Here is a 14075-nt window from a genome sequence, read left to right on the forward strand (position 1 = left end):
ACGTGGTGGTCAAACCAGTTATAACCGGATATAGCCAGCAGCGGTTCTTAGTCCTGATTGGTGCTTATTTACAATAACAGTGTATAAAGTGTCTAGTATTGTTATAGAAAATACAAATATCTATGAGGGACATTATTTTAATGTTATAAGCTATCTTGATTTGTCAAACTCAATCAGTATTCGAGTTATTTATTTTCTGCATTTCCGGTCCTGCATTCCAAGATGGCAGCCGCTATCCCATGTCCCACGCTACACTGAGGAGTATCTAATCAATAAGTACTGCGAAGAAATAACCAGTTTGAAGTTCATATAGTGATAATCAGAAGAGGAAATGAGCAAAAGGAAAAGGTACCACTCTAGTTTTGAGTCTTTAGATTTCGCTAAAATGTCAGGAAATGCCGATGAATGTGGCCATGATGGACGCGGTGGTGATTGTATTAGTAATCATGGTGCATCATCATCTCTTTCTAATGAAAGTAGTAAGTCATCATTGTTCACGGACACAAGTTTTTCGTCTGACTGCAATGACGGTATAAGCGAAAGGACTGGCTCAGTGGTATCATCGCAAACATCTCTGACATCAAACGACAGTGAGTACTCTTTTGGACAGGATGATGAACTTCTAGGCTTACCCCAACACGACCGTGTCCGTGATGTGGAAAATAAAGTCAAAGATGGAGATGAAGTTGTTCCCAAAAATAATGAAGTGTTAAGAGGTAAGCACTAACATAATCAGAGTCAGTTGGATTGTGAAATTCACCAATTTCTCCCACCCAGTATTTAGATATCTTGTGTCTGATCAAAATAATAAAAGAGTAATAATAAATATTTCATTGCAGGTGAAGAGGGCAATGGATCGACAGACGGTGAAAGTCAAAGTGAAGTGTCTCTCTCTTCTACCAGTCATTCGACCCCTGAGGTGAGTTGCATTTTCCTATGGTTCTTGAAATAGAGATAAGTTAATATGACAAAAATCAGCTTGTTACTTTTGGTATTTTTGGAGAGGATACATGTAGGGTAAAAAGTTGGAGGATTGGCTTCTTAAGATGCTAAACCCATTTTGAATAGATATTAAGAGCCCAAATAGAAAATAGACATACCCGTACTAAAGTTGTTTATTAATTATTTAGAAATGAAAATAAATTAAACAGTTCACTGGATTGTATAGTTTTTATCCACGACGTTTCAAGCGATATCCATCACTTCATCAGGTGAAAGTTTGTATGATACTGGAAATATTCAGTTGCGTCATCCATATGACGTCATTGATTGCATAGACCTGTCCTGGGTAATCCTATCTTATGTTGCAGTGCTGTATCCCATGTTCTAGATAATTTAAACCTTAAACCTCCATTCCGATTCAGTTTCGGGCAAAGTGCTCTTTCATAAACTGCTTCTTTTACTCCCCTTTCAAACCATCGTGACTCCCTGTCTAGTATGGAAACATTTTTTAATGTAAACGAATGTCCTGTAATGTCTGTGTGATTCGAAAACTGCTGAATTTTGTCCTGAGGAGTTGTAGCTCTTATGTTGTCGCTTGAAACGTCGTGGACTTAAAACTACAATCCAGTGAACTGTTTAATTTATTTTCATTTCTATATATTTAACCTGGATATCTGATAATATTCATAAATTTATTAATTATTGTTTACAGAATCTTGAAAATGGTGAACTCGATCAATATGAAAGATATAATGATGAAGAACTGGCTGAGAGACTTAATGATTTGGTGAGTACAAAAATGTAAAATGAGTTGAGGACTTCCGATTGGGTCGTCCCGGTCTATGGATTGAAATTTGTGAGTGACATAATTAAGGATATTTCATTGTAGGAATTAAACTAATGATTTGTCAAGACTCGGCTGGTGGTGATTTGGGCCAATTAACAATTTATTTCCTCTTCTGCAGTAGTGGTGAACCAGTTGTATAATGATAATATCACGCTGCATGATTTGACCCCTTCACAAATTTTAAGTCAAATCTTGAAGGAATTATGGTAGACAGACTGAATGGCCAAAAAACAATATGTACATACAGATTTGCTCACACCGTATATTATTTTATATCTTCAGGATCAGAACCTCTATGATGGGTGCCAAATAACAAGGCGAGAGAGTATTCTACTCATAATGGGACACATCATAAGGAATCATGTGAGTGGAACAGCTCTGCAGAGCCTACTGACAGTCTTGGAGGCACATTTACCAGCTGGAACTGTATTCCCTGCTTCCCAATATCTTTTTATGAAGAACTTTAAAAACAGTGACATCACTCTAAGATTTCACTCATACTGCCCTTCTTGTATAACCTACATTGGAAGTAATGATATGTGGTGTGAAAATTGTGACACAAATGTGTCTGTAAGTGACTGCATAGATAATGGCAATTATTTTATAACATTTGATGTTAAAGATCAATTGTTATCTATGCTACAGAATGAAGATATTTGTAAACACCTACAAATTGGGGCAAAAAGGGGACTTTGTGATTCCTATGGAGGTCGATTATATCGTAAACTCCCTCTCGAGAATGATGACATTACTGTTTCATTCAACACAGATGGTGTTCAAGTATTTGTTTCATCAAGGTATTCAATATGGCCATTGCAGGTAATGGTTAATGAGTTACCTTATGCTATAAGAAGGAAAAACATTTTTCTTGGTGGCTTATGGTTTGGTGACTCTAAACCTGACATGAATACCTTCCTCAAACCTTTTGTCACTGAAATGAATACACTATCAGATACTGGCTTTAAGTGGGGTACAGAAAATGACAGCCACACCAGTAGGGTGTTTGTAACAACATGCTCTTGTGACTCAGTAGCTCGCTGTCTTGTACAAAATGTGACACAGTTCAATGGTTGGTGTGGGTGTAATTGGTGTTTGTCACAAGGTGAAGTAGTTTCAGTTGGTAGAGGGCATGCAAGGGTTTATAGTATGGAGAACCAACTACCAGTTAAGAGGAATAAAACTTCTCACATAGAACATGCGAGAACAGCTGTTCAGCAGGACAAACCTTGTATGGGTGTCAAAGGTCCATCAATCTTGTTTCTTTTAATGTATTTTGACATTGTAAACAATTTTGTTGTTGACTATATGCACTCTGTATGTTTGGGTGTTGCACGCCAGGTAGCAGGTCTATGGCTTGACAGTTCAAATCATGCCAAAAATTTCTACATTGGTAACTCCATAAAACACCTTAGTGACCGCCTTCAATGTATAAGACCACCAAAGGAAATCACACGTATTCCTGGTGCCTTGCAACACAGAAAAAGTTGGAAAGCTAGTGAATGGAGAGCATGGCTTCTCCATTATTCCTGTGTTGTGACAGTTGGGTTCCTAGGTAAACAATACCATGATCATTGGATGACACTTGTAACAGCTATGCATTTGTTGCTTGCAGACAAACTAGATGATGAATCTTTTCACCTATGTGAATCATTACTCATAGATTTTGTAGTTAAATTTCAACAGCTTTATGGAAAAGAGTGTATGACTTACAATGTCCATCAGTTGCTCCATGTAATGGATTGTGTGAAAAACTGGGGACAGCTCTGGGTGTATTCAACTTTTCCTTTTGAGAGCATGAATGGAAAGCTCACAAAAATGTTTCATGGCACAACTTGTGTGCATAAGCAGATATCAGAAAAGTTTATGTTGATTAAGTCATTACCATCATTATCAATTGGGGCCTTTACCAATAGCCCTAACCTCATTCATCTCATTATCTCTAGCCGCTTTATCCTTCTACAGGGTCGCAGGCAAGCTGGAGCCTATCCCAGCTGACTACGGGCGAAAGGCGGGGTACACCCTGGACAAGTCGCCAGGTCATCACAGGGCTGACACATAGACACAGACAACCATTCACACTCACATTCACACCTACGGTCAATTTAGAGTCACCAGTTAACCTAACCTGCATGTCTTTGGACTGTGGGGGAAACCGGAGCACCCGGAGGAAACCCACGCGGACACGGGGAGAACATGCAAACTCCGCACAGAAAGGCCCTCGCCGGCCCCGGGGCTCGAACCCAGGACCTTCTTGCTGTGAGGCGACAGCGCTAACCACTACACCACCGTGCCGCCCTAGCCCTAACCTTTTAAGCTTTTTCCAAAAAAATGTGTATGGTTTTGCTAAGGGTATTAAAGAGGCATATAATGAGACTGTATGTATTTTAGGCCTGCCTGTCAGACTTGCCCTCAACTTTGAACAGCTATGTTCATTGAATAATATTGGTGTAACATTAAAAGATAGAACTGTCCAGGCATACCCACGATTAGTTCTTCAGAATGGTTTATATTTCGTATCTGAACAGTTAAAGCATAAGAAACAAGAAAGAAATAATTCCTGCTTTCACTTAAGAGATGGTCGGATTGGGACCCTGCAGTTAGTGGTTGCAGTGTGTAAAAATGAATGTGAAGATGATATATGTAACTGTAAAAAAGAATTGTACTGTATATTTCGACGTTTAACATCTACTCGAATAATGTTTCAGTTAAATACAGGTATATATAAAGTTAAGGGGCATCAAATTAGAGAGGTTGAACTCACTAATGAATTGATAGCATGTAATTTATCTGATATAGCAAATAAGTATATTTACATGAAAATACAAAGAAAGACGTTTGTTTCACTTCTTCCAAATGCCATTGAGCTTGACTGAAAATTAATGTATAGCGTATATCAGCGTTTATTTTGTAAGTACATTTATTAAATTGTCTTAAACTGTAATTTACATTTGGATCAATTGAGTTGTTGATCAGAAGTGTTATTATGTGAGATAAATAAAATAAAGAACATTTTTACTGGAGATAAGTACTGAAGTTGTTCTTTGGATGCAAGGCCTTTTGTCTCAGACTGGAATTTCTGTAGGGTCTTTAAAATCCACCAAATTGTGTTTTTATGGAAATAACCATTATGAAATTTATAAAATTCTGTTGGCCCTAATAAAGTACAGCTTCTATAGAACTCTGTATCAATTCTATAGAAATCGTTTTCTATAGACTACTATTTATATAGAATTCTGTTGAGACTCTATAGAAGCTGTTTTCTATAGAGTACAACTTCTATAGAATTTATACTATTTCTATACAACTTCTATTGAAACTATTTTCTATAGAGTATTAGTTCTATAGCGTTCTATAGAGATTGTATAGAAAGAGGGGTTTATATAGGATTTTCTATAGAGTTTCTATAGAATTCTAAAAAACATTTTGACAAGGGTAAAAACAAAGCACAGGTTTAATGTCAGAGACAGGGACTTGGCATTGAGAAATGTCTTCATTCAGGGCTCCTTTAGCAGCACTGTCTGCCTTTTCATTACCACTCAGGCCCACATGACCAGGGACCCAGCAAAAAATAATGTCCATGTTAAGTTTAGTTAGGTGATCCACTTTTTCAAGTATTTTGGTAATCAGGGGGTGATCAGTCTTTAAAAACTCCAATGCCTGAAGGCATGACCTAGAGTCTGTGCAAATTAAAGATTTTTGTTGATTGGACTCTTCTATGTATTCAAGGCTCAAGAGCAAAGCTTGGCCTTCGGCTGTAAAAATAGAACACAGGTTTGGGATGCGTATTCCATGCTGGTTAGAAGCGACTACCATTGCTGACGACACACAAGTATCCGTTTTTGAGCCATCAGTATAGATTGGGATGTGCAAAGGAAAGTGCTGTCTTACATCAAAGAAACAACTCTGGTACTCATTTGGATGTGTGCTAGATTTCTTTCTGTGACTTAGGTCCTGCACAATTACAGGTTGTCTCAAGGTCCAAGGGGGAGTGGAACAGACATGTGAAGATTGCAGACTGTCCAGATCAATGTTCAAGTCCTCCAGGAAGGGTTGTATGCATATTCAAAAAGGTCTGATAGACCTAGGTTTAGCTTCATAAAACTGCAAAAACTGGGGGTGAAAGACAGCACAGTAAGCAGGATTATTTTTGTTTGCTTTGAGTTTGATTGCATACTGTAGAGCAAGTTTTAGGCGCCTTAACTGAAGGGGGGGTTCTCTTGCCTCCACATACAGGCTCTGAACTGGTGAGGTTCTGAAGGCTCCCAAGACCAGTCTTAAGCCTTGATGATGCACAGTGTCCAGCGTCTGAATGTATGATTTCCTTGCTGATCCGTAGACAATGCTCCCATAGTCCAAATGGGACCTCACTAGTGCTCTGTAAAGACGCAGCAGCACAGTCCACTCTGCTCCCCACTTTGTCTTTGATAGAACTTTTAAAATATCCAAAGTTTTAAAGCATCTCTTCTTGAGACATTTCATGTGTGGAATGAAGGATAATTTGTTATCAAAGGTAAGTCCAAGAAATTTAACTTCTTTCACCACTTGGATTGGTGCGCCATCCATGTAGAGCAGAGGATCATGATGTAATGATCTAAGTTGACAAAAATGAGTACAGACAGTTTTAGATTTAGAAAACTTGAAGCCATTTTGAATCGACCAAGTACTGATCTTGTTTATACATAATTGGAGTTGTCTCTCAATTGTACTCATATATTTTCCTCTGTAGCAGATACAGAGGTCATCGACATAAAGGCTGCAAAACAAATGTGGGCTGGTTGCTTGTACGATGCTATTGATTTTGACACTGAATAGGGTGACAGAGAGAATGCTGCCTTGAGGGACTCCTAGCTCTTGAAAATGTGGAGTTGAAAAAGTAGTACCCAGTTGGACCTGGAAATGTCTATTGGACAAAAAGTTTGAGATAAAAATGGGCAGATGGCCTCTGAATTCCATGCAGTACAGATCCTTTAGAATACCATATTTCCACGTTGTATCATAGGCTTTTTCAAGGTCAAAAAAACTGCTACCACATGTTCTTTTCTGATGAATCCATCACATATAAAGGACTCCAGTCGAATAAGGTGGTCCACTGTACTCTTCCCCTTCCTGAAGCCACATTGATATTCAGTCAGATGTCCTGCTGTTTCAAGCATCCAAACTAGTCTATTATTCACCATCCTTTCCATGGTTTTACATAAACAACTAGTTAAGGCTATTGGACGGTAGTTTGTGGGGTCAGTGTGATCTTTGCCTGGTTTGGGAATGGGGATAATAAATGCTTTCTGCCAAGATGGTGGAACATTTCCTGATTCCCAGATCGCATTAAATATTATCAGGAGATGGGCTAATGCACTGGATGGCAGGTTTTTTAAGAACTGATAGTGAATTGCATCGGGCTCACTGCAGTATCATAGGAGTTTCTTATGGAGCAGAGAAGTTCATCCATTGAGAAAGGCTGATTGTACGGTTCTGAATTATCTGACAGGAAATTCAAGTCCTTTCCCTCCTCTTTCCTGCGCAAAGCTTGAAATTCAGGTCGACAATTTTCCACAGAGGAGTTCTTTTCAAACGTTTCAGCAAGTTTATCATTAATGTCCTGCTTTGTTGTCAGAAGACCTTCTTGACATTTCAAGTGCTGAACTTGTGAGGTTCCACCTTTTGCCTTCATCTTTTTAATAAAACTCCACACCTTTTTAGAGGATGCATCGGATGTAAGACTGGAAACATATTGTCTCCAGCTTTGTGCTTTAGACTCATTGATAGTCCTACGTGCTTGAGCTTGGCAGATTTTCAATCTGGTGAGATTTTCTGTTGTTGGGTGTTTGTTAAAAATTCTCTCTGCTTTCTTCCGGGAGTCAATGGCCTTTTTGCAGTTGTCATTAAACCATGGGTTGGACTTACGGTGGGGCTTTCCTGAGGTCTTAGGGACAGTTTCATCCACAATTGCTATCAATGTTTCAGTGAAGTGCTCAACAGGATTTTCAATATTTTGGGGTAAGTGACCAAGTTGGGCGTCACAGAGGTGTTGGAAGACATTCCAGTTAGCTTTTTTAAGTTGCCATCTAGGAGGTCTTAACTGTATATGTCTTAACAGTAGATGTCATGATCAAGGGGAAATGATCGCTCCCACAAAGGTCATCCAAGGGTCGCCAAGAGAAGTCAAGCAAGATGTCAGGATCACATATTGATAAATCAATTGCTGAGTAAGTACCATGGCCTGGATGTAAATAGGTAGAAGATCCATCATTCCACAGGCATAAGTCATTTTTAGAGATAAAATCTTCCAGAGTCTTGCCTTTAGCATTTGAATGATTCCCACCCCATGCACGGTTATGTGCATTAAAGTCCTCTAAGAGGAGGTATGGGGTAGGCAGTTGGTCAGTTAAGTCATCCAGGTCATGTAAAGTTACAGTGACATCAGGAGGAATATAGACAGAGCACAAAGTGACTACTTTATGAAGTGTTATATGGACTGCCACCACTTGCAGATGAGTAGTAATTACAAGGTGGCTGTGAATTATGTCATTCCGTACCAGGACAGCTGCCCCACCTGAAGGATGATGAACATTTGGGCCATAGGCATTAAACATTGTATAATTTTTTAAGGACATAATATTATTTGGCGATAGGTGAGTTTCTTGAAGACAGAAGACAAGAGGATTGAAAAGAGCAGCTAATCGCTGCAGTTCAGAGAAGTTTCCTTTAAAACCACGACAGTTCCATTGAATAATATGGTTAGCTATTGTCATGTGGGTAGAACAGGAACAGGGCCCTTGCTCCCACTTTTGGGAGAGGAGCTTCAGCTGTGAGGGGTTGAGGGTTCCTTCATTTCCACATCCTTATATAGTTTCCATTCCTATGTTCTTGACTTGATTTAGACTGAGAAGTAGTATTTGTCGATTTCTTTTTCTCCTTTGATGGTTGGGAAGGTTCAATCATGATAGACGTTTGACTGGCAGAAGACTGGGAATTCATGTTTTTGTTTTTATTGGAAGTTAAAGATATGTAGTGAAAATTCAGTATGTCTGATTATTATAACTATTCTTTAAGTTCGTTTCTTAATACACGTATTTTTTAGTATGTTACTTCGTTTGTTGACAGTTTCGGCGAACACTTCCGCCTTCTTCAAAACAGTCACCAGATGTTGAGTGGTGACGTGCCTTATCAGCTGATGTACTCTATGGAGGCGTGAACATCCAGCCCAATTTGACAGGTAGTCCACGCCTCCTGCTGTCAGGTCGCTGCCCCAGGACTGCGCTCCAGGTGTGTGACAGCGCGTATGCTCCCTCATCCCGGTTCATCGTCCTCTGTGCCCGCTTACGTATCTCCACTGCCTCCAAAATCCAATGCTGGTATCTATTCTCTTCAGCGCGAATGACTCTGGCCTCTTCCCAATTCATAATATGATTTTGTCGTTTGCAGTGGTCTGAAATGGCTGATTTTAAGTTTTCTTGGTTTGCTTTTTCTTTTTTGGATCTTGTGAGTCTTTTTGTTGTTTCTTTTTCACATTCTAATTGGTGTTCTTTCCTGCTAGTGTGGAAGCATCTGCCCGTTTCACCAATATAGACTTTATTGCATGAACAGCAAGGGATTTCATATATGACATTGCATTTATTGTCCAGTTGTATTTTGTCTTTGGGGTGAACTAGCAGCTGTCGGAGGTTCTTGTATGGTTTGACCGGGGTGTTGATGTGGTATTTCCTCATGGATCGTTGGATGCGTTCTGTAACTCCTTTTATGTATGGTAATGTGATAAAGCCCCGGTTTGTTTTTTCTGTGTTTTTTCTTGTTTGTTTTTTTCCTTTTTTTGTGTCTGTAATTTTCCTTTTCGAATTGCCCACGGTGGATATTGGCAGTTTTTTAATGCCTGTTGGATGTGTTGTTCCTCCTCCTGTCTGTCTTTTTCCTCTGTGATGTTCTGTGTTCGGTCGTATAGTGTTCTGATTACTGACATTTTGTGTGCGATGGGATGTTCAGATGTTCAGAGAAGATATTGGTCGGTAGGTGTAGGTTTTCTGTATGTTGTAATTCTGATATTACCTTCTTCTGTGTGGTGTATTTTTAGGTCCAGAAATGCTATTGTCTTGTCTGTTTCCTCTTCGTGTGTGAATTTGATGTTGCCTGTCTTGTCTATGGAGTTTAAATGATCCGTGAGTTGTTGTGTGTGGCCTGTTTTGGTTATTTCAAGAATGTCATCAACGTATCTTTTCCAGAAGATAGGTTTGCAGTCATCCGGTGCTGTTTCTATGGCTCGGGTTTCCAGATCCTCCATAAAAAAGTTGCATAGAGTGGCAGATAGCAGGTCCCCCATTGCAAATCCCTCTTTTTGTCTGTAGATTGTGCCTCTGAATTGGAAATATGTGGACGTGGAAATGAAATGTAATAGTTTTGTTATGTCCTGTGCTGTAAGTTTTGTACGTTTTTTCAGGGTTCTGTCTGCTTTTAACCAGTTTTCTACTATGTTGAGAGTGTTTGTGACCAGTGTTTTTGTAAAGAGGGATTTGACATCATGTGATACAAAGATTTCATCCTTTTTTATCTTGATTTCCTTTAGTTCTTTCGCCAGTTGTTTTGAGTTTTTGCAGTGGTATTCTGTAAGTCCAAGGAGTGGTTTAATTATGTCTGCCAGTGTCTTGGAAAGATTGTAAGTAACTGATCCTATACTGTCTACTATGGGTCTTAGTGGTGCTCCGGGTTTATGAATTTTCGGTGTGCTGTATATCCGGGGGGTGATGTCTGCTGTGGGGATGAAGTGGTTGTATGTTTGTTTATCGATTTTGTTGTCGTCCATTAACGGTTTGAGTAATAGTTTTAGTCTTTTTTTCTTTTCCTCTGTCGGATCTTTTTTGAGTATTTCATATGCGTATGGGTCCGTGAGCATTTCATTCATTTGTTTTTCATATTGATTAGTGTCCATGATAACCGTAGTCCTCCCTTTATCAGCCGGTGGTATTGTTATTTTCTTGTTCTTTGTGAGTGTTCTGATGGCTTCCATTTCCTGTTTAGTTGTGTTTCTGGGTGGCGGTTTAGCTGAGGTGAGGATGCCTGCTATTTCGTTCCTTAATGCGGCTTTCTGTCCTTGGTCCTGTAACATGTTGCATGCTAGTTCCGTAGCCAGTATGAATTCTTCATTCGGGATTTTATTTGGTGTGATGGCATAGTTTAGTCCCCGTGAGAGTATAGTGCGTTCTGCTGTTGTTAGTGTGTGTTTAGACAGGTTGCATATCCATTTTTCATTTATTTGCTTGTCCTTGCATTTATTTTGTTTCTTTTTGATTAGCCTATTTAGTTTTTTAATATGGCGTGTTTTTGAGAATTCTTGTTCTTGTATTGCATTTAGATGTTCTTCCATACTTTTTTCCATGTCACTGCTGAGTTTGAACCGGCGTTTGAAATCTTGTGTTCTTTGTGTTATTTCTGTATTTAAATTGTTGATTTTGTTTGTCGTGCATCTAATTCTTTCTCTTACCAGAGTCATTCGCGCTCTTTCGATGGTCCTTTCCGCGTTTCTTGTTGGAATTGGATTTTTTATGTAGAGGCTTGCTGGAATGATGCCTTCGTCCCGGCAGCGGAGATTGAAGCGTAGATGGTTTCTTTGTCGCGCCAGTTTTTTCTTTAGTTTTTCCAGGTAGTGTACCTCTTTGGCACAATCTTCTCCATAACTTATTTTTAATATGTAGTGAAAATTCATTATGTCTGATTATTATAACTATTCTTTAAGTTCGTTTCTTAAGACACGTATTTTTTAGTATGTTACCTCGTTTGTTGACAGTTTCGGCGAACACTTCCGCCTTCTTCAAAACAGTCACCAGATGTCGAGTGGTGATGTGCCTTATCAGCTGATGTACTCTATGGGCCAATATCCACCGTGGGCAATTCAAAAAGGAAAATTACAGACACAAAAAAAGGAAAAAAATAAACAAACAAGAAAAAACACAGAAAAAACAAACCGGGGCTTTGTCACATTACCATACATAAAAGGAGTTACAGAATGCATCCAACGATCCATGAGGAAATACCACATCAACACCCTGGTCAAACCATACAAGAACCTCCGACAGCTGCTAGTTCACCCCAAAGACAAAATACAACTGGACAATAAATGCAATGTCATATATGAAATCCCTTGCTGTTCATGCAATAAAGTCTATATTGGTGAAACGGGCAGATGCTTCCACACTCGCAGGAAAGAACACCAATTAGAATGTGAAAAAGAAACAACAAAAAGACTCACAAGATCCAAAAAAGAAAAAGCAAACCAAGAAAACTTAAAATCAGCCATTTCAGACCACTGCAAATGACAAAATCATATTATGAATTGGGAAGAGGCCAGAGTCATTCGCACTGAAGAGAATAGATGCCAGCGTTGGATTTTGGAGGCAGTGGAGATACGTAAGTGGGTGCAGAGGACGATGAACCGGGATGAGGGAGCATACGCGCTGTCACACACCTGGAGCGCAGTCCTGGGGCAGCGACCTGACAGCAGGAGGCGTGGACTACCTGTCAAATTGGGCGGGACGTTCACGCCTCCATAGAGTACATCAGCTGATAAGGCACGTCACCACTCGACATCTGGTGACTGTTTTGAAGAAGGTGGAAGTGTTCGCCGAAACTGTCAACAAATGAGGTAACATACTAAAAAATACGTGTCTTAAGAAACGAACTTAAAGAATAGGAAGTTAAAGATGTTTTGTTTCCACTAATCAATTGCGGCTTATCTTTGTTCAGCCAGGTAAAGTCTGTTTGACAATCAGTTGACTTCATAGGGGGTTTCACAATAGAAGCAAAAGATTGCTGGAACTTGTACAAGGAAAATCCTTCCACCTGTTTCCTTGCTTGTGGATAGCTTATTTTATTAGTTACCCTAATCCTTTGAATTTCTTTCTCTTTAATCCATACAGGACAGTCCTTTGATGAGGCTGGATGGTTCCCTTGGCAGTTGCAGCATTTTTGTGGTCTTGTACAGATTAGTTCATGCCTATCTTCTCCACAGGGACAGCAAACTGATTTATTTTTGCAACTAGCAGAGCCATGGCCAAATTTTTGGCAATTGAAGCATCTCAAAGGGTTAGGGATGTATTTATCCACCTGCACACTTAAGTATTCGATTAGAATTCTTTCAGGATGGTCATGTAGATTGAAGGTCAAGATGTAGGTACCAGTTTTTATGATTTTATCATCCCTTTTCAAGGTAATTCTCCTTACATGAGTCACACCTTGCTCTTTCAATTCAGTAGCTATGTCAGCTTCTTCCATATCATGGAGGTTTCTAGTGCGGATTACTCCTTTGCAGCTATTCAGATGGGGGTGAGGGAAGGTCCGCATAGGTACTCCTGCTAAACTATTACCATGTAATAAATTGTCTGCATGAGACTTTCTTAAACATTCAACTAGAATCTGACCAGATCGCAGTTTCTTAACATCTTTAACAGCCCCCGCTATTCCTGAGATTCCTTTCTGAATCGCAAAAGGGGACAACTTAGCGAGGGGCATGTCTGGTGTTGCAGATTCCAGAACTATAAATTTGGGCGTTATTTATTTTAGGGGGGTATATCAATGCCATTTCAGAGCCGTCATCCAAGTCTTGATCCATGAATCTTCTCTTATTGGGTTGATTAGTAGCCATATTTGTGGATAAAAATTCATCATCTCTGCTCCTCACCCACCTTGGAGCCCAACTAGGGGATGCACAGAGCTGTGGTTCTCCTCCAGATATGCATCAAGGATACAAGGATGGTATACTCGAGCAATTTAAACAAAAATGTTCATATCACTTGATTGACCCTCAGCCAAAGTCTTTAAGGAAAAATAAAAGACTTTGACAAGCCGATTGATTGGATCGGGCCCTTCCAACCTCCCGTCTAAGTGAAGTAGGAGCCAAAGCACTGTGTTGGACTTGTGGGAGCCGCAGCCACCCACATTCCTCAAGTACCAGGCAATCGTCCTCCACTGACACGGGTAGCAACTTATGGCAAACAAGTCGCCCCATTTGTCGCCTCTTACGATCAGCAAGGGGATGCTAGGGACCTATTCTACCCCGGGTCCCCACGGGTGTGTGTGTGTGTGTGTGAACAAGGCTAATAAGACATGTTTATTTGTGCATAATTGCTTTTGTTGTTGTTTTACACAAATGAGTAAAGAATGATTATTATTCAAACACACACACACACACAAGACATTCGTGTGTATTATAGTGAACTTGCTGTAGTAAGGTATTTCCCTGCTCAGGAACACAAATGGAAATTCGGTATTGAGTTATAAGGCATTTTCTCAGTAAGTCCAGTTA

The 14075-nt window shown here is 39.7% G+C and overlaps 2 protein-coding genes across 2 annotated transcripts in view; both read left to right on the top strand.

The window, feature by feature from the left end:
* Positions 1–14075, top strand: part of LOC132885935 (titin-like) — a 605367-nt gene that overhangs the window by 468702 nt on the left and 122590 nt on the right. The gene's annotated exons all lie outside the window — the stretch shown is intronic.
* On the top strand, positions 2569–4682 carry LOC132882069 (uncharacterized). Its single transcript, XM_060915294.1, has 2 exons — positions 2569–3709; positions 4096–4682. Exons 1-2 carry the CDS (start codon positions 2612–2614, stop codon positions 4660–4662), a joined length of 1665 nt encoding a protein of 554 aa, XP_060771277.1. The 5' UTR covers positions 2569–2611; the 3' UTR covers positions 4663–4682.

The sequence above is a fragment of the Neoarius graeffei genome, chromosome 1, assembly GCF_027579695.1.
Source record: "Neoarius graeffei isolate fNeoGra1 chromosome 1, fNeoGra1.pri, whole genome shotgun sequence".
Taxonomy (NCBI): Eukaryota; Metazoa; Chordata; class Actinopteri; order Siluriformes; family Ariidae; genus Neoarius; species Neoarius graeffei.

What these genes read in the sequence shown, in the direction of transcription:
- LOC132882069 (XM_060915294.1), top strand. Translation starts at nt 2,612, where the DNA reads ATGGTTAATGAGTTACCTTATGCTATAAGAAGGAAAAACATTTTTCTT. An exon ending in CCTTTACCAATAGCCCTAAC is followed by an intron (nt 3,710 to 4,095) that starts CTCATTCATCTC and finishes CCTAGCCCTAAC; the next exon opens with CTTTTAAGCTTTTTCCAAAA.